General features: G+C 49.1%; 1 protein-coding gene across 8 annotated transcripts in view; it reads right to left on the reverse strand.

Moving 5' to 3' along the window:
* EFCAB6 (EF-hand calcium binding domain 6) overlaps positions 1-27,087 on the reverse strand; it is a 253,969-nt gene that overhangs the window by 52,835 nt on the left and 174,047 nt on the right. For all 8 annotated transcript variants that reach the window (XM_059887190.1, XM_059887189.1, XM_059887191.1 and 5 more), the window contains 3 exons: positions 17,344-17,440; positions 13,615-13,733; positions 2,473-2,667 (listed from right to left, as the gene is read on the reverse strand). In XM_059887190.1, the coding sequence (XP_059743173.1) occupies positions 2,473-2,667; positions 13,615-13,733; positions 17,344-17,440 (411 nt within the window). The remainder of the gene's footprint in view (positions 1-2,472; positions 2,668-13,614; positions 13,734-17,343; positions 17,441-27,087) is intronic.

A 27,087-nucleotide genomic window follows, 5' to 3' on the forward strand; every position in this document is an offset into this window, starting at 1 on the left:
GTGCATATTTTTACTTGAAATTTCACCAACTCAATTCTCTGCTTCTGGGCTTTATAACTTAGCAACTTGGACATAATTCAGGGGTGTGTTCAACAGGCCTTTCTCTTAAACCCCATTCAGCCATCACATCCCGTCTCTGTGGCCTTGGAGTGCTTCTCTCCTCCAGGGGATTCTTTAGCTCATTCACTCATTCAGAGATGGTGCGGACAGAGAGCTGACCGGACAGATGGGAGGTGGACAGAAACACAGATGAGAGTGCCGTGGAGCAGCCCAGGACGGGGACGGATGCAGAGTCTGTCTCGTCTCACGTCATGTCGAATGCGGCAACACTCTCTCCTGTGTTTAATTTTTTGTTGCTGCATAATCGACATATAACATCGAGTCGGTCTCGGGTGTACATGGTAATGACTTGGCGTCTGTACACACTGTGACGTGGTCACCAGGACAAGTGTAGATGCTGTTCGTCACCAGCCAACGGATGAGAACTTTCGAAGATTTACTTTTGGTGACTTTCAAATACACGGCACAGTACTACTCACCACGGTCACCTTAGCGTGCTCACGCCCCCAGGACTCATCCTACCGTCACTGCTGGCTTTTGGACCCCTTCACCCGCTCTGACACGCCCCCCCAACCTCTGGCAACAGCCAATCTATCTTCTGGATCCACGAGCTTGCTTTTGTTGCTGTCGTTTTCAGGTTCCACGTACGAGTGAGACCACCCGTTTCTGTCTTCCTTTGACTGATCTATTTCATCTGGCAGAGTGCCCTCAAGATCCATCCATGAGAGCACAACTGGCGAGATCTCATTCTTTTTTATGGCTGAATGATATTCCATTGTGTGTGTAGATACATATTTACACACACACACACACATTTTCTTTATCCATTCTTTAAAAATTTTAAAATATGGCCTTAGTGACTAGTTTTAAACCTTGAAAAAAGCCATGCACAGTCCCACCATCCAAACACAACATGATGCCTTCTGCACAGCATCTTCTGGTCCTCGTGGGCAGGCCTGTATGTTTGGTGTGGTTACCATCAAGGCACACAGACTGTTTAAAATTTCATTGCCCACCAGTCTTCCATCACAAACACTCCCACAGGCCCCATGGTGATGACTATAACTGGCACACACCACCTCACGTTCCTTGGAGCCGTGTTCTCTACAAGCCCGGGTATTCATCTGCGATGGGCAGGTGTCTACTTTGTTGCTGCTTTGAAGACACTGCAAGTCATACCTTGTACCTGCTGAACTCCTCTGAATTATTTCTGTGGGATAAATCCTCCAAGGTTGAACTGCTGGGTTTAAGAACGTGTCCTTTCATGCACTCACTGGACAAATCCCCACTGAGTGCCTGCTAGGTGCCGAGCACTGTTCTAAACTAAGGGGAGACAGGCGTGGCCTCCTGGAACCTGCATTCTAGTTGCCCAGGGGAGGGGCCGGGTGTGTATGTTAGTACAGACCTAAAAGCTTCAGTTCTCAAGTTCAGTTCAGTCGCTTAGTCGTGTCTGACTCTTTGCAACCTCATGAATCGCAGCACGCCAGGCCTCCCTGATCATCACCAACTCCCGGAGTCCAGCCAAACCCATGTCCATCGAGTCGATGATGCCATCCAACCATCTCATCCTCTGTTGTTCCCTTCTCCTCCTGCCCTCAATCTTTCCCAGCATCAGGGTCTTTTCAAATGAATCAGCTCTTCACATCAGGTGGCCAAAGTGTTGGAGTTTCAGCCTCAACATCAGTCCTTCCAATGAACACCCAGGACTGATCTCCTTTAGGATGGACTGGTTGGATCTCCTTGCAGTCCAAGGGACTCTTAATAGTCTTGTCCAGCACCACAGTTCAAAAGCATCAATTCTTCAGTGCTCAGTCTTCTTTAGGGTCCAATTCTTATATCCATACATGATTACTGGAAACACCATAGCTTTGACTATACAGACATTTGTTGGCAAAGCGATATCTGCTTTTTAATACACTGTCTAGGTTTGTCATAGCTTTTCTTTCAAGGAGCAAGCATCTTTTAATTTCCTGGCTGCAGTCACTGTCCAAAGTGATTTTAGAGCCCAAGAAAATAAAGTCTGTCACTGTTTCCACGGCTCTGTGACTTAACACCAGTTTCTAGAATCTACAGGGGCTTCATAGGTGGCTCAGTGGTAAAGAATTTGTCTGCCAGTACAGGAGACACTGGTTCCATCCTTGGGTCGGGAAGATCCCCTGAGAAGGAAATGGCAATCCACTGCAGTATTCTTGCCTGGGAAATTCCATGGACGGAGGAGCCTGGTGGCCTACTGTCCATGGGGTCACAAAAGAGCCGGACACGACTGAGCACGCACACATACTAGAATCTACAGCAGTGAACGAGTGTGATAACTTCACGGCGGCGCTGCCAGCACCAGGGGGGACAGCCTCAGAACAGCCAGGGTCAGTGTAGAACAGACACCGGCCCCTGGAGAGGTGCTCACCGACTCACCTGGCTGGCATGGCCTTCTCTGTGCTCTGCTGCAGCTCCTTCAGCTCTTCTTGCACCTGCTGAGGCTTCGTGAAATGACCCATGAAGTTAAAGTACTCCTCCGCGTAGGGCCGGTGAATATCTGCTGAGTAGTTAATCCCCAGTTTCTGCAAAAATTCTTGGTAAGTGATGTGCCCTCTTCCCTCACTGTCGTACCTTTAAAGACAAACACAAAACTCTCAGCTGTGGCCGCCGAGGGGGCATGCTCAGGGCTTTAACCCTGTCTACACTCCATCTGCCTGGTTCCTCACACCCTAGGTTCCTGCATTACTGGCCTCCCTGAGGGAGTCAGACGTGCTGGAGCCCAGGGCTCACCCAGGCCTGATCTGAATCTGTTTTTAACAAGATCCCCAGGCCATCCATATGCTCATCAATATTCCATCGAAACCCACTGCTCCAGTCAACAGGAGGATCACCTCATACGAGGTGGTCTTGGTTCACGCCCTGAGAGCAGCAGGATTCACCTACCAGCTTTCGGTAGAAACATGACTGTGACCATGGAAAATTAAAATGAACCCTTCCGCTCATTCAAAGGTCTTTTATTGAGCACCTCCACCAAAGAAGAACTATGCTAAGGTTCAGAAGAAAAATCCAACAACAAAAAAAACCCATATTCAGTCTTAATACTCAAATAAATGAACGCCCCTTGATTCCAGTTCCCCATTTCCTCTTTGAAGAGATGCCAATTACACACAACCAACGCAAGAGGCGAGGAAGGAAAACAAGATAAGAATTACGCTGCATACCTTTTATGCCATTTTCTATTATTGGGATTTTTTCTGAATTATAATTCATTTTTTTAAAGAAAAAAGCATAATGGAGGGTTTTTATCTCCCCAACATTATTCAAACAGAATAGAAAGAATTATTTCAATAAAAAGTTTTAAGGCAAGTTTTCAATTTTCTTTAAAGAAAAGAAAAGCATTTATTCTTACAGATCTTGGTCTTCTTCTCTAACCGGTAAAAACAGCATTTTGTCAAGGTGATTTTTTTCCCCAGATGAACTCAGTGTTTTGAGAACCAAATATTTACATGATGTCTGGGGTGCAACGCTCCAGCCGGCTGCTGTTCAGGGCTTTGTCGGATGGAGCGTCAATGTGGCCAGCTCTCCTGTGGGAGGCAGGGCCCCTCCCTGCGTGCAGCCCACCCGACACAGTAGGACTGCAGAATCGCATGCTCCCTGGGTCCTCTGTGACCCTTTCAACTGAGTGATGACAAGGAAGATGGATTTATTTACCTGACTTTCTCGTCTCTCCAGGGGAGCGGTGGTGGGTGGAGGATGCGGGGTGAGAAGCCCCCAAGGTGGCTGCTAGCCCAAGGCCCCCGTCCACTCCCTTCTCTGCACCCGCAGGCCTGCAGACCCCACCTCCACCTCCTTCCCAGCACCCAGGCCTGTTTTCATCAGGTACTCTGTCCCAGAAGGTGAGGAGTGTTCCCTCCTGTGACTAAGAGGCAGGGAGGGAGGTGAGGTCTGACCCCAGCGAGGTCCTCCCATCACCACCTCCCCACCGTCTGCTCTTGGGTTCCTGGCCTGCTCCTGTGAGCACGGGGGTGGGGGGTTCTCACACCTGTAGGCGGAGATCAGTACTTGACTGCTGGCACTGTTACTGAGGATTTGGGAGAAACTTCCAGACCTTTCTCAATTCAGTTCAGTCGCTCAGTCGTGTCTGACTCTTTGCAACCTCATGGACTGCAACATGCCAGGCTTCCCTATCCATCACCAACTCCCAGAACTTGCTCAAACTCATGCCCATCAAATCAGTGATGCCATCCAACCATCTCATTCTCTCCTCCTCCCTTCAATCTTTCCAAGCATCAGGGTCTTTTCCAAGAAGTCAGTTCTTCCCATCAGGTGGCCAAAGTATTGGAGCTTCAGCCTTCAGCATCAGTCCTTCCAATGAATATTCAGGACTGATTTCCTTTAGGATGGACTGGTTGGATCTCCTTGCAGTCCAAGGGACTCTCAAGAGTCTTCTCCAACACCACAGTTCGAAAGCATCAGTTCTTCAGTGCTCAGCTCTCTTTATGGTCCAACTCTCACATCCGTACATGGCTACTGGGAAAACCATAGCTTTGACTAGACAGACCTTTGTTAGCAAAGTAATATCTCTGCTTTTTAATATGATGTCTAGGTTGGTCATAGCTTTTCTTCCAAGGAGCGAGCATCTTTTAATTTCACGGCTGTAGTCACCATTTGCAGTGATTTTTGGAGCCCAAGAAAATAAAATCTATCACTGTTTCCATTGTTACCCCATCTATTTGCCATGAAGTGATGGGACCAGATGCCATGATCTTAGTTTTCTGAATGCTGAGTTTTAAGCCAACTTTTTCACTCTCCTCTTTCACTTTTGTCAAGAGGCTCTTTAGTTCTTTGCTTTCTGCCATAAGGGTGGTGTCATCTGCATATCTGAGGTTATTGATATTTCTCCCAGCAATCTTGATTCCAGCTTGTGCTTCATCCAGCCCAGCGTTTCTCATGATGTACTCTGCATATAAGTTAAACAAGCAGGGTGATAATGTACAGCCATGACGTACTCCTTTCCTGATTTGGAACCAGTCTGTTGTTCCATGTCCCGTTCTAACTGTTGCTTCTTGACCTGCATACAGATTTCTCAGGAGGAAGGTCAGGTGGTCTGGCATTCCCATTTCTTTAAGAATTTTCCACAGTGTGTTGTAATCTACACAATCAAAGGCTTTGGCGTAGTGGCATCTGTTATTAGTACAGCCTTAGGGCTTGCAACCCTCCCTAAATACCATTCTACCTTTATTCAATGAGTTTTCTAAAATAGAACGAAGTGACCCACCCACCAGAGGCGGCCCGTGGGGGCTCTGACTCCTGGGGCTTGTGTGTGCATGTTTAGTCACTCAGTCGTGTCAGATTCCTTGAGACTTCACGGACTGCAGCCCAGCAGGCTCCTCTGTCCGTGGGATTTCCCAGGCAGGAACACTGGAGTGGGTTGCCATTTCTTACTCCAGAAGATCTTCCCGACCCAGGGATTGAACACGCGTCTCTTGCATTGACAGGCGGATCTTTACCACTAGTTCCCCCCCGGGAAGCCACACCACTGTACCTGGCTTTCTATTCCAGGTGGCAGGAAGGGCTGGTGCCACTAGCAAATGGCTCCCCCTACTGCTGGTGATGAGGCTCCATCAGGGCATCAGGGCGCCGGGGAGGGGGAGGGGCTGCCATTTCTCAACCATTTCTCACGACCCCTGGGCCGTGGTCCTGCCCTGAGCTTCACCACATCTCTGCCAGCCTCGTGCCACCAGATGCAGCTGTGACTCACTCTAGAAAGACACCCCTGGAAGAAAGCTCCCCGAGGGCTCCCCACCCCAGGGGGAGGGCTCCTGAGAGAAGGTGCACAGACGACCCGCCCGACAAGAAAGCCCCGGCCAGCAGGGCACCCGTCTGGAACCTCTCTTTCTCTGGTCCTAAGGTCAAAGGACTACATCTCCACCTCCCCTGGGTCCCTCCAGGCCGTGATGAGGACCAGGGGCCGAGGTGCATGGAGAACCCGGACCAGGGCCACCCAAAGGCTCAAGCACGCCCTGCCTCCACCTCCCCCGCTCCAGTCTGTGTTTCCCCTCCCGGCTCGATGGAAAGCTTCCTGAGGAACGTGCCTTGTTTTATCTTGATGGGCAAACACAGCTCCCAGCAGCCCACCCTGCAAAGGCTGAGCGAGTGAACGTGAAGCGTGCATGTCCCTAAGGAAGGCCTGCCATCCCCGCGGGGAATACTCGCGGGATTCCCAGCCACAAACTCTAAATCATGACACTTGGACTGAATGAAAAGACACTTCTTAATTACTTCATTGATAAAGATCATACACATTCTCTCCGCATCTCCAAGGAACAGAAGACCAGATTGCACAACTGCAACTAAAATATTGTTATGCATGTGAATAATAAGAGAGTTAATTCAGCTTACATAACCTCACCCTTCATTATATAATCCTTTGTGTCACATTAAAAAAAAAAATCAACTTGGTTATAAAGGTTGAATTTTAAAATGGTTCGGCAACAGATGCACCAGGAAAAATGTGCATATAAAACAGAGGGCCCATAAAAACTCACATTTGCATGTGGCAATGGCCACTAATTTATGACATAATCAGATTACTGCCTGTCTATTGCACACACAGCCGTTCGGTTGTACACACGGTGTGAATACATTCGCATCGATCGCTGGGCTGAGAAAGTCTTACTCTTTTGTGCTCAGTTTATTGCTTGATTCTTACATAAATGACAGAAGAACCTTCCAACACCACTGACCCCAGATTCAGAGCGTCTGGTGCGAGCCCCACTGACGACCCAGGCTGGCAGCAGAGGGAGACGTGGTCCTTGGGCAGCTTGGACGTGTGGGTCCTTTTGGGGAACATCCGTGGGGAGGGCAGTGTGCCTGCTCAGAGAGCTGCCCTGCAGAGCACAAAGCGTCCGGCTGCCTGAGGGTTGGTGCCCAGTGGGCACATTCACCCAGGCCGGGGGGAGCCACAGACCAGATACTCTCTGCCTCAGCTCCACCCAGGGCCACAGTCTGGCCCTTATGCACCTCAGTAAGTGACCGTCTGGCCTTGGATGCAGCCACACCAGAGAAGGGAGACCCACTCCTTCCAGGACTGCCCAGCATTCCTGGTTCTAGAGGATGTCAGCTGCTAGAACACCCTTAGTGAGGGGCGAGGGGCCTGCCGGGTTAGTCCTCGCCAAGTTGAGCCCCCCTTCATGTCCAGCTCTTCTAACTCGACTCCTACCGTCAGCACATCCCATTCAACCTCTTTTTTTCCCTTTCTTTTTAAACAAGTTTTATTTATTTATTTTAATTTTTTGGCCACACTCTGTGGCATGTGGGATCTTAGTTCCCCCATCAGGGATGGAACTGCACTCCCTGTATTGGAAGGCAGGGTCTTAACCCCTGGACCACCAGGGGAGTCCCAGTCCTTCCTTTCCTGAACTGTTCCTTCAGCCTTTCCGAACCCTTTCCCACCCCGGGGCTCTCCGGCCCAGCACAGCGCCTGGCAGGTTCTCTTGGCCGAGCCTAGGAGACAACCCAAAGCTTCACGTGCTCACACGTGTTCACGTGAGCCGACGCACAGGACACAGGGATTCTGTGATAGTCTTCACTTTTCATACTGGAATGCTCATGTACAGCGTATCTACCCAAACAAGAAATGTGCATAAACTGGGCATCATCTCCAGAACATTCTACCAGGTCTGCGTGACTAGCTGGTTGTACACGACAGGCGTCTATACTCAAATTTCCCAGGCTGCTGGCTGTCCTGTTTGAGTTGTCTGTGTGTTTTTATAACACAACGGCTTTGTAGTTTCTTGGCAAAGTTGGTTTTAGGTCCAAAATAGCAGAAATCTACCCAAGGAAGCTAGGCTACAGGAGGGGCTTGGAATGCTGAGCGCCCCAGAAGTGCATGTTCCCCGGAGCCCTGGTCCTGGGGCTCCCTGTCCCCTCGGGCTCTGCTGACATAGGCAGCACCCTCCCCCTTCTGGGGGCCTCCCACTCCTGGCCCCCAACTCTGGGCCTCTCCGCAAGCTGGGACGCCCTCTCCCCGCTCTGGCTAATGACTGCTTATTTGGGGGTTAGGGTCAGGCATCGCACCACCAAGGGTCCCTCCTGGAACACCCACAGCCCAGGCTGCCCGGCTTTTCCCTCCTGGCATGCAGATGCTGTCTTCCTGGCTGAGTCGTGGGCAAGGGGCTGCCTTCATTTCTGAAGCCCCCGAATCTGGCACCGGGCCTGCAATCTCGAAAGTTTCAGGAAATTCCTGCTTAATGATCACCTCAGATGAAGGAATGAGTGAATGCACATTCATCCTGTAATTTATTCTCAGCCGTCTCTCTGAAACCAAACGTGTTGCTCCTGAAATCTTGGGCTGAAAGATCCTACTGGCTTCACTTAGGAGGTTTCCTTTCACAAGGGCCTCCTCCAGGTTTGAGGGCTGTGTATCTTTAACCCTGGGTGAGCCAGGCTCACTTAAGACTCACCTGCCCCACTCTGTCCGCCCCAAGAGGTCAGTGGGGGCCACAGCCCACCCATCCCTGGGCCATGGGCTGGGGGCAGAGGTGAGTCACTCCGGGCTGACCTGCTGCACTCTGCAGACCCCCGAGGACCCTGCTGAGGAATGAAGCCACTTCTGGAAGCCAGATCCCGGATCACCAGTTGGAAGAGAAGTGTCCAGAAGAGCTGCTAGACACGCTAGGCTTTGGGTGAAGAAGAACCAAAACATCCATGTGCCAAGTCACTGAGACCTGGGGGTTAACGCATTAATCTACTTCCGCAGTGTAAATGCGACCTCCGGACGCCTCAAAGCTCTAATCGAGTGCAGGTGCTTTGTTTAAGTGCTGAGTGAGCGACGGGTGATGACAGTTATTTTGTCTATATTCTCCATGTTTTCTAATTCTGTGTTTTCAAAAGAGCTGGATGTTATTGTCCTGATCACTTCCAGCTACCCAGTTTTGGCGGTGGGCTTTCTTATTCTCACCAGTAGACTCCAGGAGCTGGCAGAGCGTGTCACATTGGCCCCAGCTGCTCCCGCCTTGTCACTCATGGTGGAAGAATGCCCCTCCCTTGTATGAGCAGCTGCGGGAGGCTCGGTGGCGGGGGGACCCTGGGCAGCCCAGCGCTGGCCGCCCCCTTGCCAGGCCACACCTCCTGCTTTGTGCAGCAGGCAGGTGGGGACGTGGAGGGAGGAGACCAGGGTGAGTCATGTCAGCAAACACTGAACCGTGGAGAGGAGCAGGCCAGTGGAAGGGGGAGGGGGAGGGTGAGCACGGTTAACCGAGATCACAGAAATGCCTAGAAAATGGATGAGAAACCACACCACCGAGTTTGTCATGTCTGCTGAGTGGGGCATAGCTGCTTTCTTGTTGCTGTCTTTTCCTCTTCCTTAGGCTTTTTTGAAATTCAAAGACACTTGCTCCTTGGAAGAAAAGCTATGACCAACATAGACGGCATATTAAAAAGCAGAGACATTACTTTCTCAACAAAGGTGTGTCTAGTCAAGGCTATGGTTTTTCCAGTAGTCATGAGAGTCATAAGAGTTGGGCCATAAAGAAAGCTGAGCGCCGAAGAATTGATCTTTTGAATTGTGGTGCTGGAGAAGACTCGTGAGAGTCCCCTGGACTGCAAGGAGATCCAAACGGTCCACCCTAAAGGAAATCAGTCCTGAATATTCAAATTCATTGGAAGGACTAATGCTGAAGCTGAAACTCCAATACTTTGGCCACCTGATGCCAAGAACCGACTCACTGAAAAAGACCCCAATGTTGGGAAAGATTGAAGGCAGGAGAAGCGGATGACAGAGGATGAGATGGTTGGATGGCATCACCAACTCGATGGACATGAGTTTGAGTAAGCTCTGGGAGTTGGCAATGGACAGGGAAGCCTGGCGTGCTGCAGTCCAAGGGGTTGCAAAGAGTCAGACACTAGGGAGCAACTGAACTGACTGATGCTTTTCTGGATTTTCCGAGTCTTCTAAAATGAGAGTGCGTTAATATTGCTATCAGAAAGTAATTTCAAATCTGTATGATCTTTTTGCTATTTTTATGCTTATCTTTGCCTCATTATATTGTTTGGTCACACAGCCATGCCATGGGATAGCTGACTGAAGCTCAGAGAAGGGGAGCCACTGGCCAAGGTCACACAGCTCACCCTGGGCTCCAGGGGACAAGGCACAGCCCCGCTCAGAGCACAGCCCTCAGCTGTGGGCTACTCGGCCACCTCAGGGGGGCCTCCTGATTTCTGCCCGAGCTCATCAGACAAGCCCAAGGAGCGTCTCATCTCATCGCTCAGCCTCTCTCGCCAGCTGCTGCTGCTGATTAGTCACTAAGCCGTGTCCGACTCTTTGTGATCCCATGGACTACAGCCCTCCAGGCAGGAATACTGGAATGGGTTGCCATTTCTTTCTCCAGGGGATCTTCCCAACTCAGGGATCAAACTGTACTCTCCTGCCTTGGATTCTTTACTGCTGAGCCACCAGGGAAGCCCCTTTCTAGGCTGCTAAAGGCTAACTGTCACTCCCTAACTCTGTCACACCTATCACTTCCTCCCCAGTCCTCCAGGCCCCCACCAGGGAAGTTTACCCCGTCCTCTCACTTAGAACCCCAAGACAGCCCCCAATTCACCTCCGTGCCTCCCTTGCCTCTCTGGCAATTCATCCTCCTCTCTGTGGCCAGAGTGATCTTTCTAGACTATGGAAACTTGCCTCGATCTGTCCCTCCTAAACACTTGGCCTTCAGGACAGAGTCCCCACCTTGTCCTTCCCTTCACGATGTGGTTCAGCTGATGTGTGGGCACCCCCATATGACCCCGCAGTCCTGGGATGTGATACCCCCTTTGCCACTTGGCTGGACATTCACCTGGTGGCTCTCAACCCCACGTTTGTCCTTCTGCCTGTCTTCCCAGCTACCCCCGCTGCTCCAGGGGAGCTACGTCCATCGGAGGTGGGGAGAGGGCAGGGCCGGGCTGTTCCCAGGGGCTCCTGCTCAGCCCAGCGAATGAGATTCCAGCAGGTTCCGAAAGGCATCGGGGGTGGAAGCCACTTCCTGATCTCCGGGAAATACCTTGTCTCCCCTTTGCCCTCCAGTCCCTGATGGGGAGCAGCCCCTTGTCTCTGGGTAACCCCCTCCTTGCTCTTCCAGCCCTAGGGGGCGGACAGCAGCCTCCTGGCCTCTGAGTAATTCCACAGTCCCTTTCAGACTTCTGGTCCATCTGACATCTCTGTAATCAGTCTCTCCCTTAGGCCCCGCTCGGCTGTAAATACGAGGGCAGCTTCTGAGGTCCTGCCGGGACACTGTGGACGCGCTCCTGGGGCCCCCTGTCTCCATCGCCCCTCTTCCCACCTACCCCGGAGGTGACTCCCCATGTGGAGATGCCATAGTGGGCTCCCCACCTCTGCTCCTCTTTCCCTGGACACACGTCCAGACTGTTTCTCCCAGCCTCCCTGGCCAGGGTGCAGCCACATGCAGGGATTCTGGTCCACAGAGTCTGGGCAAGGTGACAGTCACGTTTCCAGGCCTGGACCTTAAAAAGCTGACCAGACGGTCCTCTGTGCTCGTCCCCTTCTCTGCTGGCAGACACGTAAGATCAGGGGATGGGGGGCGGGCTCCCGGTCCCCGAATGATTGTGGGCAGAGCTCCCCACCACCCACATTAAATTGTGACGTCCTTACCGGGGCAAGCCCCTGGGATGTTGGCCTTGTGTGTTATCGCAGCTGGCCCTGACCCTGACCCTGACCACTGGAGTTAACTTAGCAGAGCACAGCAAGGCACAGAGGTTAAGTGACTTGACAGGGGCCACACCGCTGTGAAGGGGTGGAGGCAGGGGTCATGACCACGTGGCTGCAGAACTCTCAGCCACTCACCATCCACGATGAACAGCCGGCTACACAAAGGTAGCTGACGTCCTCGTGTCAGTTTGCAGCGCAGGGTAGACATTGTGTGTTTATAGAATAGTGGTAGCACACGGATAAAGAAACTTTAGCGAAAAGTAATGGTGAGACTCTCCCTCCCACGAGCAGGGAAGCCTGCTCTGTCTCCCATCAGGAAGAGGGCTAGGCGTGCCCTCCTTCCACAGGGAACCCCCAGGGACACCTGACTCTCACACCCCTCATCCCTAAGGCTGGCACCCAGCCTGGGGGGCTCATCCCACTCCTCCCTGATGGAGACAGCCGTCCCCTTATGCCCCACACCCCCATCAATCTCTCCTCTGAACGGGCTCCTGACTCATCTTCCTGAAGCGAGACTTGACCCACATCGCAGCCACTCAGCCTGCGTTGTCCCAGACGTCCCGTTAGCATTGCCCGGAAGCGAGGACCGCGCCGGGCGATCAGCCTTGCCTTCCCCCCTCAGCCTGGAGCCCAGGGACCACTTGGACAGCCCCTCGCCGTCCGCCTGCCCCATCTAGACCCTAGGAACCATTTCAGCATCACTCATCCATGCCCACAGCACCCCGCTTCAGCTCCCTGTCTGCTGGACCTGTCCCTCCTCTGGCGCTTATAACAGGCAATGCTCACTCCGGTGTTGTGGGGGGATGTTTGTGCCCGCCAACAGCTCCCTAAATGTCAGAATGACACAGTCATCGCCGCATCATCTGAAATGTCTATGTGGTGAGAGCTCCATGCGCCTGCCCGCTGCGACCCCGTCCTTTGAGTCCTCAGGTGGACCCACTCACTCAGTCTGTTAAAAGGGAAAACGGGCAGGGAGACCAAACTCACCCTGGGTTGGAACTGATCTAGAAGAAGAATAGGGTTTTGTAAGAACTTCACGATGCTTTTCTAAATTAGACACAAAACAGCCCACCTAATTCTAAACTCGGCCAACATTATAGCTTTCTACTTTAAACAGATGAAATGCTGGGGGAAAAAAAAAAAACTGCATGAACTGCTCCATTGAGCTGGCCCCCGAGAGGACCTGAAATATTGGGGTATGACCCTGGGGGATGCCAGCGGCGACTAACACATAATGAAGGAGGAAGCAATTCAGAGACGGATCTGGAACTCAGAAACAGACCACGTGGTGAGGGCACCTCGAAACTTAGACACCTACCCAGGGAACGTTGTGATGGGGGGTCTGGTGCAGAAATAGCTTAAAGTACATTTTGAAAAATGTAGCCAATACTAGCTCCTGGTTTCAGTTTAAGACACCCTCAGGAAACTATTCCAAGTTGCCTAAAGTTTGGTTATTTTCTTCCAACAAATTACTAATCTAAAAAACACTTGTGTAGCATCGATTTCCATCTCCGGGCAATGGAGAGACTGCGTTCCCCTTAACCCACTGCAGATCTGTCCGCAGAGCTAGCTGTGTTAGAGAGAAGTCTTTGGGGAGTGACTACATTCTCAGAAACAGTGAAAGGATGCACTCAAATGCGCGGTTCCTGAGAAACTCAAAACCCTCATGTCCAATGTTGTTGACAAGTGTTGACCTGGTTCCTGTGCTCTGAAAGGCCGGCCTGTTGGCCAAGGCTGCTTTCAGGGTTGAACAGGGCAGATACAACCACAGGAAAATATTCCTGGCCCTGCCTGACCCCTGAGTTGTGATGAAAGCCCAGTGCTGAATTTGGCAGTTAGGAAGGAAGAGACAGTCTTCAGATGCCACTCACCTCATCCAGAGCTTTTCAAACTCTCTCGGCGTGAGGGGGATGTCAAAGCCGTACAGCGCGTTCTTCATGTCCCGTCGTCGAAGGATACCGTTGCCCTCGCTGTCAGTTTCTATAAAATTCTACAATATTAACAGACAGCATTTAGTAACATGTAAAATGCGCTCAGAGAGTATCTGGGACAGTTTAAGACTTCCCCTTACGCACATCGCCTCCTGTTGACTTTTTTTTTTTTTTTTTAAGATTTTTTTTTTTGGATGGGGACCATTTTTAAAGTCTTTTATTGAATTTGTTACAATATTGCTTCTGTTTTATGTTTTGGTTTTTTGGCCACAAGGCAGGTGGAATCTTAGCCTCCTCACCAGGAATGGAACCCATGCCCCCTGCGTTGGAAGGTGAATCTTAACCCCTGGACAACCAGGGAAGTCCCTAATTCCTCCTTCGTATACATTCCAAATACAGTCCTCACTCTGCTCAGTAAGACAACGGAGCAAAACGTCCAGTGTTACATCCTAGAACAAGCTTGTTTCCGGGCAATGAGTGGTCTTGAGCGTGTGGCTGGGGTTTTTTTTTTTCCTGAGCAACAATTTGGGTTCAAACACTGTTAGCAATAAGGGCCAACCAGAGCCCGGGAGGTGAGGTGTGGCCCCACTGCTCGAGGTTATCGTCTCCACTTTTCAGAGAACTTGGCCCCCAGCGTCAGAGGGGAAACCAGGGACACGAGACTCCATAGTTGCTACGATGAGGCGAAATGGTACCATTTTAACATCCCCAAGGGGTGCAAAAGGTCTCTGGGGATATCAGGCATTTAAAGGGCCACAGACTAGGAGAGCAGGTAACACAGGGTGTTGAACACTGTCTTAAACTGTTTCTAAACAATAGTTCATTCCTCCTCCTTCCAACATGCTGTGCGGAAGACACGATGGGTTCATTTCCCAAGTCCTTTGCAAGCATCATACTTAACGGCAAAACCATGAAATGTTTTCTGGACGACTAAGAATCAGACAAGAATATCTCTATTGCTCTGTATTTAGCCTTGTACTGGAGGTGCGAGTCAGTGTAGTTAAGCAAGTTAAAACTGGTAAAAGGCATAACAACAGGGCAGGAAGAAATGTAATCGTCATTATTCACAAATGACATGGCTGTATACAGGGTATACGAAGAAGTCACAGATAAAGTGTTATAATAAGAGGAAGTGGCAATAAACCTGGATTCTATGAAAAGTGAAAGTGAAAGTTGCTCAGTCGTGTCTGACTCTCTGCAACCCAACTGACTGCAGCCCGCCAGGCTCCTCTGTCCATGGAGTTTTCCAGGCCAGAACACTGGAATGGGTAGCTATTCCCTTCTTCAGGGGATCTTCCCAACCCAGGGATCGAACCCAGGTCTCCCACATTGCAGGTGGATTCTTTACCATCTGAGCCACCAGGGAAGCCCCAGGATTCTATATCAATAGGCAAAATCATTCACATTTTAATATATCAGGCATGGAAAATGAACTTTAAAAAAATTTCATTTACAACAGCACCAAAAATAGAAAGTCTGAGGAACAAATCTTATAAATGATTGTACGGTTTTTACATAGGAAAGTCTAAAACTGTTTTGAAAAACATTTTAAAAGATCAAAATAAATGGAACTACACTGTGTTCATTAATTGGAAGGCCCCATGTAGTAAAGATGTCATTTCTTGCCAAACATCCCAATAGTTTTTTTTTTTTCCTTTGTAGAATTTGACAAACTGATTAAAAAACTCTAATAAGAGAACAAGGAGGAGGGAGCTGCCCACTGGCTAACTGAGATGCATTACTGGACTTCCCTGGTAGGCCAGTGGTTAGGATTCGGCGCTTCCACTGCAGGGGCCCGGGGTTCGATCCCTGGTCAGGGAACCTAAGTTCCCAGCTGTGGGGAAGTAGACCTGCCTACTAGCAGGCTGACACTGGCTCCAGGCCCACAACCACCCCCTCCAGAAGGCCACTCCAGCGGGCCAGCACTTCCTGGGGCCCTGTAGTAAGAAGAACTATGTTATGTCTATTTTACCACAATTAAAAGAAAATAACTTTATTCATTTATTTACTCCTGCCACACACCACTGAAATCCCAAAATATATAAATATTATTCATATGTGTATTTATTTTGTGACGGCTCTCTGTCGCTGCGCAGGCTTTTCTCTAGCTGCTGAGTGCAGGGGCTGCAGTACAGTTGCCGTGTGAGGGCTCCAGGGCACGAGGGCCTGGAGCAGTTGTGGAATGTGCACTCCTAGCTGCAGTTCCCCGGCTCTCAAGCACAGGCTCAGTAGCTGTGGCTCAAGAGCTTAGCTGCCTCATGGCAGGTGGGACCCTCCTGGATCGGGGATGAAACCCATGTCTGCTGCATCGGCAGGCACGTTCCTTACCACTGAGCCGCCAGGGAAGCCTCTGCCACAGTTTTTTTAAAAAGCGACAGCGTGTGCAGCCGGTTGTGATCCATCCACTGCCTCACACTGAAAACCTCCCGGTCTGCCCCGAGGCCTGCCCCATCCGTGCAGTCCCCACCGTGCCGGTCAGCCCCGCAAACCCCCTGCCTTGGTTCAGCTTCAGGCTTGGCATTCTCAGCTCCCCTGCACGCCTGTCCAACACCTGCTCATCTTTCTAGTGGTGACCTCTTCTTGGGCACCCCGTTGTATGCGCATCGTTGCCATTGTGATCCGTACCATTCTTTAGAGTTCTTGTTGGTATTTACGCCACAAGTCTCTGGGGGCACAGACATGTCTTTATTTTATCTTATTTTTGGTCATTGTATCTTTAGTACCTTGCAATCAGGACTTTCCTGGTGGCTCAGAAGGTAAAGTGTCTGTCTACAATGTGGGAGACCTGGGTTCGATATCTGGGTTGGGAAGATCCCCTGTAGAAGGAAATGGCAACCCATTCCAGTACTCTTGCCTGGAAAATCCCGTGGACAGAGGAGCCTGGGGGGGCTACAGACCACTGGGGTTGCAAAGAGTCGGACACAACTGAGCGACTTCACTAACAGAGCATAGTCAGCTCATAATAATATTTGCTGAAGAAACCAATGACCTTATTTTCCAAAAATACTTCAATAGACATGAGCATACTAAGCTGTCCCCAGAGGGGACAACGCCTCTGTGTTTCTGAGGATCCAGTGGGATGCGCCCCCAGTGGTGCCTGGCAGGAATGGGGAGCCCCATGACTTTATGCGGCTCCCCAGGTGGCGCTAGTGGTAAAGAACCCACCTGCCACTGCAGGAGAGAGGTAAGAGACTCAGGTATGATCCCTGGGTTGGGAAGATCTCCTGGAGAAGAGAATGGTTACCCACTCCAGTATTCTTGCCTGGAGAATTCCATGGACAGAGGAGCCTGGCGGGCTACACTCTATGGGGTCATAAAGAGTCAGACAAAACTGAGTGACTAACACTTTATAACTGTGTAAAAAGAAATATGATAGCATCTTACATTGCTTCATTAAAATTTTTAATTCATATCAAACCTGAGATAAAGCCAGGAATTTCAGTCCATGTAATTCCTAAAATCACTTTTTTTTTCCCTAAAGACAAAATTGACCTTGAATGTGAGAATTTATTTTGAAAAAGTATTTTAAGAATCAAAGGAGGCACTATATTGGTATAAAAAGTTGCTTTCCCATCTCAGTGACTGGATCAAAACAGCTCCATCATCCCAATGACCTTGGAACACTGAAATAGCTGCCCTTCCCTTTTAAGGAAACAATCGCTTTCTCACCTTCGACAAGTCTGACCATCTGGTTTTTGCTTTGGTGACAAGGTACTGATGCGCCTGTTCACAAGCTAGTTCTGAATCTGCAACCTTCTGTTTTGGTCTTAAGAGAAAAAAAAAATTATAAATAATTCTGTTTCAATTTAAAAGACTCATTAATCTCCCAAGGGATTCCCCTACTCCCATTCGTGACAAAGGTACTATAAAAGTCTGCTATTTCACATCTGGTCTAACTTAATTCTTAAAATACAGTCTTACTTCCCTAGTTAGGGAAATCTTAAATTTAGTTAGGAGTCCTTGCTTATTTCCAGATAAATGCTGTTCAAATTTTCCAGTGGTTCACAAAACAAAAAGGGTTCGTTTATTCCCAGAGGGATAAGAAAACACAGCACAACACTGTCTTTGGATGAAAAACCAAAAACTTTTATTTCTGAATGTACAAGTGGGTGTGATAACTCGGACCAAAGCAAACAGTCTGAGAACCCTAGGGGAACATGACCTACAGATTTGGTCTCAGCTCATGCTCAAAGGTTGAGTCTGTGGAATACAAAATGATCAAAATTCTATTTACTCACAGAAAGGTGGGCGCCGAAGACACTTTCAAAAAAGACTGTGGTTAGGCACACGAAGTGCAGTGAAGACTGTGGCTGAAGGAATTTGGGATGCCCTGGACTCTTCCACTCACTACAACAAATTTGGGGAGCAGATCCTATAAAACCTTTTGCCACTTCTATCTCTGAGGCTGCCCTGCTTGGATCCTTGTTCACTCATGGGCATGTGGGTGATCGGGGTGTCTTGCCTGAGGGTGAGTGAGCAAGCCCCACAGGGACCTTCACAGGAATTTCTCCCCAAAGGAGCCCGGAAAACCAGGAAGAGGACAGCAAAAAAGCCCCACGTTGCCCTTTACTTTTTCATTTTTTGGTCGTCTCGTGCAATACTCAGGATCTTAGCCCCCTGGTGTCGTTGAGTTGCTAAATCCCGTCTGACTCTTTGTGCCCCATGGATTGTAGCCCGCCAGGCTCCTCTGTCCATGGGATTTCCCAGGCAAGAATACTGGAGTGGGTTGCCATTTACTTCTCTAGGGAATCTTCCTGACCCAGGAATGGAAACCATGCCCCCTGCACTGGAAGCGTGGAGTCTTAACCAGGGAAGTCCCCCAGGTCACCCTTTGAGAGAAGTATAATTCATGTTCCAGCAGGTGAGATGCTTGTGAGGAAAGAAATCTAAAGAAAAAAATGCAGCAAAGGTTTATGTGATCCGTACCGCTCTGCGGCTCTGTATATGACGCCGGCTGGGGTGGACGTGATTTCTAGGGTAACCATAACCCCCACGAGCTCCAGTCGGGCTGCAGCTGCTGGTCACTTGCCACACGGATTTCCCAGAAATGTTGGCATCGTCACCCCACTTTGCAAACGGGGACGCTGGGCTTTGGAAAGGTGAAACAGCCTGCTGAAATCACACAGCCAGTTCCGGAAATCCTGGCCCCTCAGCTCAGGGGCCTCCCAGGCTGGAGGCGAGCCTTTCTCATCATTTTCATTCCAGCTGAAGCCACAGCTTTGGCAGCTCCTCTAACGTCAGTCCTCAGAGGAAAGGACCCATTAGGCGGCTCAGTTCACAGAGGTGAGAGGGCCACCATGGTTTTATGCGTGGAGGATCTTCTTTTCGCTTAACATTTGTTGCCGGGAGCCGGCGTGAGGACCGCCATCAGTGGCAAAGGTCATGAGGAAGGAGGCTCGACATACGCAAAGGCGGGATCGAGCCTCAGGAGTCCCCCTGGATATTCTCGAGCATCTACCCCCAAAAACCAGAGTCTGCCTACTTTACTGCTTTGTGCTCTCACCTCTGACTTTACTGGGGGCTGTCCCCCACCACCATCTCGCTCTGTGATAAAGAGTTAACTTACAGCTCCAGTTGATAAAGTTGCTGGGCATTAAGAGTGTTTAAATCCAAACCCCTCAGATAGCTCTCTAACTCACCTGACAAGTTTACCCGGACTCCTACAGCTATGCATACGATTGTTTACAGTCTCCCAGCCTCGAGAGGCACGGGAAGCTTAAGATATTCAAATAACTTAGAGCCTCTCAGAGAGTTAGAAACTGTCAGAATAAACCTAGTAAAGGATTTCATTGATGAGCCAATGCTTGCTGCAAAGTTTCCACATCCCCTGTATTGTATCCTTGAATGTGTATTAATTAATATACTTGGTATGTAGAAAAAATAAGTAGTGGCCTTGGTGCTAGCAACTTTAGACCCTTAAGGCAATAAATTCTTTCCTTTGTTGTAAACCCACTGCACCTCTGCCCTATAGGAATGCAACTTTATCTAACACCTTTGGAGGACGGCGCCAAACCTTAAAATAATTACTCTTAGAGAAAATAAGTCTTACGGTTGACAAACCTTTGTCAAGAGTCATAAAATGTTAATAGGCCTTCTGGCCAGAAGATGATGTAAATCACCTAAACCATTTGTATAAGATAAGTTTGCAGAAAAGAAACCCTGGTTTCGATAAGGATCAAAGACTGCTGACTTTGTATGATTTCACATCCCCTATTATCCTCTATGTGCAACTTAGGGTATAAAAGCCCCTGTTGAAAATAAAGCTGTCGGCCTTGCTCACCAAAGCTTTGTCTCCCCATGTCATTCTTTCTGTTCACATTCTGGCTGAGTCTCCATCTGGAGCGCAGAGGTCCTCTGCGACCATTTATTTGCCTGGGCTTCTAAGACCCACTCGAGAAGGTGCCTAAGGTGGGGGCACCTTCTGCTATTCGAGAGGGTGCCTGCGGCCTCCATGGTCAGAGCTAACCTGATGTCACAGGTTATGTTGATTTTCTGTGTAAACCAAGCTACTCAGCCTCTTTTCTCTGCTGAATTTTCCTACTGAGCTATCCTCATTCTATTACTCTTTATATCTTTGATGACTATTTAAATAAAGCTATTGTATCCAGTGAACTCGCCGAAGCCGTCTCCTCTTTGAATACCCTGGATCAGCCGGGGCTGGACCTCAGCAATTTGTATCTCACTTCAACGAGCTCAGTTCTGCCAGCACCGCTGGAGTGTCCAGCCCAGTGCAAGGTTGGGGCGAGTGAGGCCTGCGGCTGCCATCTCTAGGGAAAGTTCTCCTGGGACATCCCGGTCCCGTCCTACATTTAGAGCAGACAGCAGAAGACTTCCCTGGTGGCCCAGTGGCTGAGAATCTGCCTGCCAATAAAGGGAGTCATGGGTTCAACCCCTGGTCCAAGAAGATTCCACATCTTCCTGGCAACTAAGCCCACAAGCCACAACCACTGAGCCCGTGTGCTGCAACTACTGAAGCCCGTGTGCCTGGGGCCCATGCTCCGCAACGAGAGAAGCCACCCCGGTGAGAAGCCTGCACACAACAGCTAGAGAGGAGCCGCCCGCTTGCCGCAACTAGAGAAAGCCCACACACAGCAGTGAAGACCCAGTGCAGCCAAAGAATAGTAAGTAATGGTTTAGTCGCTAAGTCGTGTCTGATTCTTGCGATCCCATGGACTGGGAACCCTCCAGGCTCCTCTGTCCATGGGATTCTCCAGGCAAGAACACTGGAGTGGGTTGCCATTTCCTTCTCCAGGGATCTTGCTGACCCAGGAATCAAACCCAGGTCTCCTGCATTGCAGGCAGATTCTTTACCGACTGAGCTACAATGGAAGCCCTCCCCTGAGACCAAAATATAAAAATATAACTAAACACAATTAAAAAAAAAATGCAGACAGCAGGGTATGGCACTGGAGCCAACAAATTAAGCAGTGACCATTTGCTCTTTACGAGGCTTCTCCTCTAAATCCTGAGAAACTCTGCTGCTAGTCTCAGCTGTCTGGGACCGCCCCCAGGTTCCCTGATGACAGTACTCTGTACCTACTGGTCACCGAGACCACGGCGGCTCTCGTCACCCCAGAAGCCCACACTGGGCTGTTGTCCTCTGTGTCACTTGGAAAGGGTCTTATTCGGAGCGGCGCTTCTTTGGTGAATTACATAGACTTTGACCCCCTGTGGATTGGCAGACAAGAGTTCTCGCCCCCGCTCAGTGGGCAGGTGCAGAGGACTGGCAGCGGCTGGGCGGAGTCTTCTCCCTCCTCCTGCTGAGAAGGACCACGTGAGGCTGGGCCCCCTTACGTTCCTCTTCTGGCAGCTGCCAGCTTGTGGGGTACACAGGTGAACTGTGGCTTCTACATCGCCAAGCCCGGGAGTCCTGGTACTGACACGTGGCACTATTGACCGTCTCTCCCACTCTCGTCCCCTTCATGGCACTGCTCTTTAAATCACAGCGTGCGTTGGAACACCCACCACCTGGCGAACATGTGCCCCCAGCGAGTGCGTCTCCCTCTCCACCTGCCCCCTGTGCCTCCTCCCTCCTTCCCCTCAAAGCTCATCTACCGTCTGAGAAGCCGTCCCTGTTCCTGCCCCTGGCCACTGCCTGCTGCTGTTCGTCCACGCCTCTGTGTCACTGGCACGGCAACCTCACCTGCTTCCCTGTTCCATCTCTCTCCAACTGCCTACCGGACTTCACAGAATCATGGAATTTCAAGGCTGGAAAGGGATCCAGAGGTCAGCCAGTCTAGTCCTCTACTGCTACTTTGTTTTTGTCGTTGTTCAGTCACTGGCCCTTTGCAACCCCATGGACTGCAGCACACCAGGCTCCTCCGTCCTCCAGTATCTCCCAGAGTTCGTTCAAACTCGTGTCCATTGAGTCGGTGATACTATCTAAACATCTCATCCTCTTCCGCCCCTTCTCCTCCTGCCTTCAAACCTCCCCAGCGTTCAGGGTCTTTTCCAACGAGTCCGCTCTTCACTTCCGCCCCCTTCTCCTCCTGCCTTCAAACCTCCCCAGCGTTCAGGGTCTTTTCCAACGAGTCCGCTCTTCACTTCCGCCCCCTTCTCCTCCTGCCTTCAAACCTCCCCAGCGTCAGGGTCTTTTCCAGTGAGTCCACTCTTCACATCAGGTGGCCAAAGTATTGGAGCTTCAGCTTCAGCATCAGTTCTTCCAATGAATATTCAGGGTTGATTTCCTTTAGGATTAAGCCATTTGATCTTGCAATGCTACTTTACCACTAAGGTTTTGGAAGGTTAGGTGGATTACGTTGCGTTTTCACAACTATTGCTTAAAGGACTGTAGGTCCTAATGACACACGGTCCCCTGCCCTCACCGTTAGACTTCACCCGACCCCAGCGGGCTCACCTGGACTTCCCCCAAAAAGGATGGAGGTCCCGAGAGGCCTGTTCTGTCTCTGCAAAGTCAACTCACTACCAAAATGATCCCACTGTCTAAACACACATCCAAAACACCCTGATTTCTTTATTGGGCTATGAGGCTTGGTTATTTTTCTTAGTGACTCATGCTCAAACCAGGGACTCCGACTGATTTCCCATTCATTTCTTCTCTGTTCCGTTTTATATCCTTGTCTCCTCTGGAGAGATTGGAAGGTTTTTCCATGGCCTTTTCCTCTCCTATGGCCTGCCCTTTTAGATCTTGACAGGCAGACCTAGCCTTCCTATCAACCAGTCCACCAGTCACAAACTCTTCCCATCTGCTGCCCTGGGTCCTACAAACACAGTGACGAGCAAGGCACACAGAACCCACGTCCACAAGGAGCTCACGCTCTGATGGCGGGAACGTATAGCAAACACTTGGAAAAATAAGTCAATCAGGTAACTTCAGATACTGAATGTGACTGAGAATGAAGGACTAGCGTGGGGTTGGGGCCACTTTAGCCAAGAAAGCCAGACAGCAGCTCCCCAAGGCCTGAGTGATGAGAAGGTGCTGTGCAATCCTGGGGAACAACATTCCAGGCAGGGCCAGAGTCCTGAGATGTCCCAGGGAGAATGGAGCAGGCACGTCTACTTCACTCTCTCTCTCCCACTGATTACAACTCTGGACAGAATACAAAAAGTAACTCTCTGAGGACACCCAAAAGTAAGTAATAGGATACTGGTGGCTGGCGGGATCAAAACTTGAAGACCGACTTATGCGGTGGTGAGTTTCATAGCTTTTTCCCTCCTATTTCCAGTTTGAGGGCTGCTTAAAGACAGTTCTAATTGTGAAGTTGTGCATTGGATGTGGACAGAAAAAGCCTCAAAAGAGAGCCTGTTTTTCTGACCAAAGAATTAGGAAGGCAAGCCCCTGAAGTGCAAAGGACATGAGGGAATCCTCCCCCTTCTTGCCACTTCTTACTGTTCCATTCCTGATCTGAGGCAAGAGAAAGTGGAAGTCGTTCAGTTGTGTCTGACTCTTTGCAATCCCACGGACTATCCAGTCCATGGAATTCTCCAGGCCAGAATACTGGAGTGGGGAGCCTTTGCCTTCTCCAGGGGATGTTCCTGACCCGGGGATTGAACCCAGGTCTCCCTCATTGCCGGCGGATTCTTTACCAGCTGAGACACAAGGGAAGCAAGCCCGGTTACAAAACCGCACTTCTATGCCAAGCAATGGTACTGGCCAAGGAGGTACCCCAAATTGAAAGTCTTCTCTCAAACCAGAGGGGAAGGTGAAAGGGGTCCCTGTGTTCAAGGAGGATTGGAGAAATCCACATTATTATCCTTCTCCTTTTCTCTTTCACTATGTTGTCCTGGAGGGGGACCCAGTCACGAGAAGCACTCAACAGCACAGAGAGACCAAAACCTAAGATTTTCCAACCACAAGACCAAAAAAGCGGGTTGCTGACTGCTGGGGAGGGTGGGAAGAAATCACAGAGAGGAGAGAGCTAGAGAAAGGGAAGCTCAGACGCACGGAGTTCCAGGTGCACACGCTCCGACGCGTGCACAAGTGAGACTGACCCACAGCAGCCCAGTGAAAGCGTTGAGAGGCTGACTAAGTGTAGTTAGGACTGGCTCCTGGGAACTGCCTTCATGGGCTGCCCTGATAGAGCTGCAACGGCCCTGAAAAATAAACTGACGTTGAAACCACAGAGGGCAGGTCAGGACATGCACTCTGAAACTAGCTGGACTGATCGCCTGCTTTGAAAATCAATCAACCAACACACCACTAAGGATTTTAACAGGAACAGAGTGTCACAATAGAACATTAAAGAGATCCACAATACAGTCCCAAATTACTCGGTATGTGAAGGACCAGGAAAATGCCAACAATTTTCAAGATAAAAGACAAACAAGCACCAACTCCAAGATGACCTAGATGTTGAAAATACCATATTTTAAAGCAGCTATTATAATCATGAGGTAAGAGTACACATTCTTAAAATAAATGGAAAGACATAAGTTCAGAGCAAAGAAATAGCAGTTAAAAAAAAAAAGCAAAAGAGCCAAGTGGAAACTTTAGAACTGAAAAATACAACAACTGAAATAAAATTGTCACTGGACTGGCTCAATGAAGATGACAGAGCCAGCAGTGACAGTCAGTGAACTTGAAAACAGATGACTAGAAATAATCTGATCAACAGAGGGGAAGAAAAGAATCTCTCCAGGGACTAAGATACAGAGACCTCTGATACAAAAGCAGAGGATCTAATATCCAGGTCACCGGAGTACTGAATGGAGAGCAGAAGAAGACTGGTACCAAAAAAAGTTTAAAATTTCGGGAAATAGTAGCTGAAACCTGCTCAAATTTGATGGAAAAACATAAATTTACAGATTCAGGAAGTTGAGCAAACCTCAAAAAAGATAAACTCAAAGAAAATCATGCTCAAACACACCACGCCCTCCTCCAGGGGGCCTTCCCGACCCAGGGATCGACCCGCGTCTCTCGCGTCTCCTGCGTCGGCAGGCGGGTTCCTGACCACCAGTGCCGCCCAGGAAGCCCTCGCACTGCTGCTGCTGCTGCTGAGTCACTTCAGTCGTGTCCGGCTCTGTGCAGCCCCATAGACCGCAGTCTTCCAGGCTCCTCCATCCCTGGGATTCTCCAGGCAAGAACACTCCACACACTAAAACTACTGATAACTAAAGACAAAGAAAAAATCCTGAAAGCAACTTAAGAAAAATGACACATTTATAGAGGGCTTCCCTGGTGGCTCAGTCCATAAAGAATCTGCCTGCAATGCAGGAGACTCGAGTTTGATCCCTGGGTCGGGAAGATCCCCTGGAGAAGGAAATGGCAACCCACTCCAGTACTCTTGCTTAGGAAATCCCATGGACAGAGGAGTCTGGTGGGCTACAATTCGTGGGGTCACAAAAAAGTCAGACATGACTTAGTGACGAAACCACCATGGAGGGAAGACCATTTGAGTGACTGTAGATTTTTCCTCACAAACTGTAGGGGCCAAAAGACAATGGAACAACATTTTTCAAGTGCTTTAACAGAAGAATTGTCAACTTATAATTTTATATTCAGGAAAAAAAACTGTTAGGAATGAAAGAACAATAAAGATATTATCAATGAAGGAAAACTAAGATTTGTCTCCAGTAGACTTGCTAATTGGAGAAGGAAATGGCAACCCACTCCAGTATTCTTGCCTGGAGAATCTCATGGATGGAGGAGCCTGGTGGGCTGCAGTCCATGGGGTCACAAAGAGTCAGACACGACTGAGTGACTAATGGAAATTCTTCAGGGGAAGGAAAATGGCAGCAGAGAGAAAATTGGAACTTCAGAAATAAAAGAAGAGGTGCAGAAATGGTGAATATAAACATACATTTTTCTCAGAGTTTTGAAATACATGAAGCATAAATGGATTAAAAACAGAAGGAGAAATAGACAAATGCAAAATTATCATTGGAGACATGAGCACTCCCCTCTTGGTAACTGGTAGAACTAATAGAAACTAAGCAAGAATCTGAACACTTATAACTAGCTTGATCTAATTGACATTTATAGAACACTCCACCCAGCAACCGCCAAATACACATTATTTTCAAGTACACATGGGATAAAGAGTCTGCCTGCAATGCAGGGGACCTGGGTTCCATCCCTGGGTTGGGAAGATCCCCTGGAGGAGGGCATGGCAACCCACTCCAGTATTCTTGCCTGGAGAATCCCCATGGAAGAGGAGCCTGGAAGGCTACAGTCGTAAGGGGTCAAAAAGAATCAGACATGACTGAGTGACTAAGCACAGCACATTCACCAAGATAGACCATTTCTAGGGTTATAAAATGAACCTTAACAAATTTAAAATAATTAAAATCATACAAAGTATGCTATCTAAACTTAACAGAATTAGATTAGAAATCAATAACAAACAGCTGGAAACCATGGAAATATTTTGAAGAAAAAACATCCTTCTAAATAATCCATGGTTTCAATAAACACTCTAAAGGGAAATTAGAAAATATTTTGAACTGAGTGAAAATAAAAACTACAACTTGTCCAAATTTGTGAAATGCAGCTCAATCAATACCTATGAGAAAACTGACAGCATTAAGAAATAATTCAAATAAAAATCTGAGTTATTAGCTTAAGAAAATAAAAATGAAGGACAAACTACAGTTGACCTTTACCCCACACAGGTTTGGACTGCACAAGTCAACTTATATGCCAATCTTTTCAATTAATACATTGGAAAATTTTGGGGGGATTTGTGACAACTTGAAAAAACTCACAGATGAGCCACACAGCCTAGAAATATTGAAAAAATTTAAGAAAAAGGTATGTTATAAATGCATAAAATATTTGTAGACACTAGTCTATCCTTACATAGACATAAGGTGATATTTAATATAAAATTAATGCCTTAATTTTCTTCCTGATTTATAACTTTACTTTCAAAGAATTACATTACCATGTAGTATGTCTCTCCCTCTCTTGCCCCCTCTCTCTCTCATATTGGAGAAATTGTCTATCATCACAGG

The sequence above is a fragment of the Bos taurus genome, chromosome 5 (assembly GCF_002263795.3).
Source record: "Bos taurus isolate L1 Dominette 01449 registration number 42190680 breed Hereford chromosome 5, ARS-UCD2.0, whole genome shotgun sequence".
Classification (NCBI taxonomy): Eukaryota; Metazoa; Chordata; class Mammalia; order Artiodactyla; family Bovidae; genus Bos; species Bos taurus.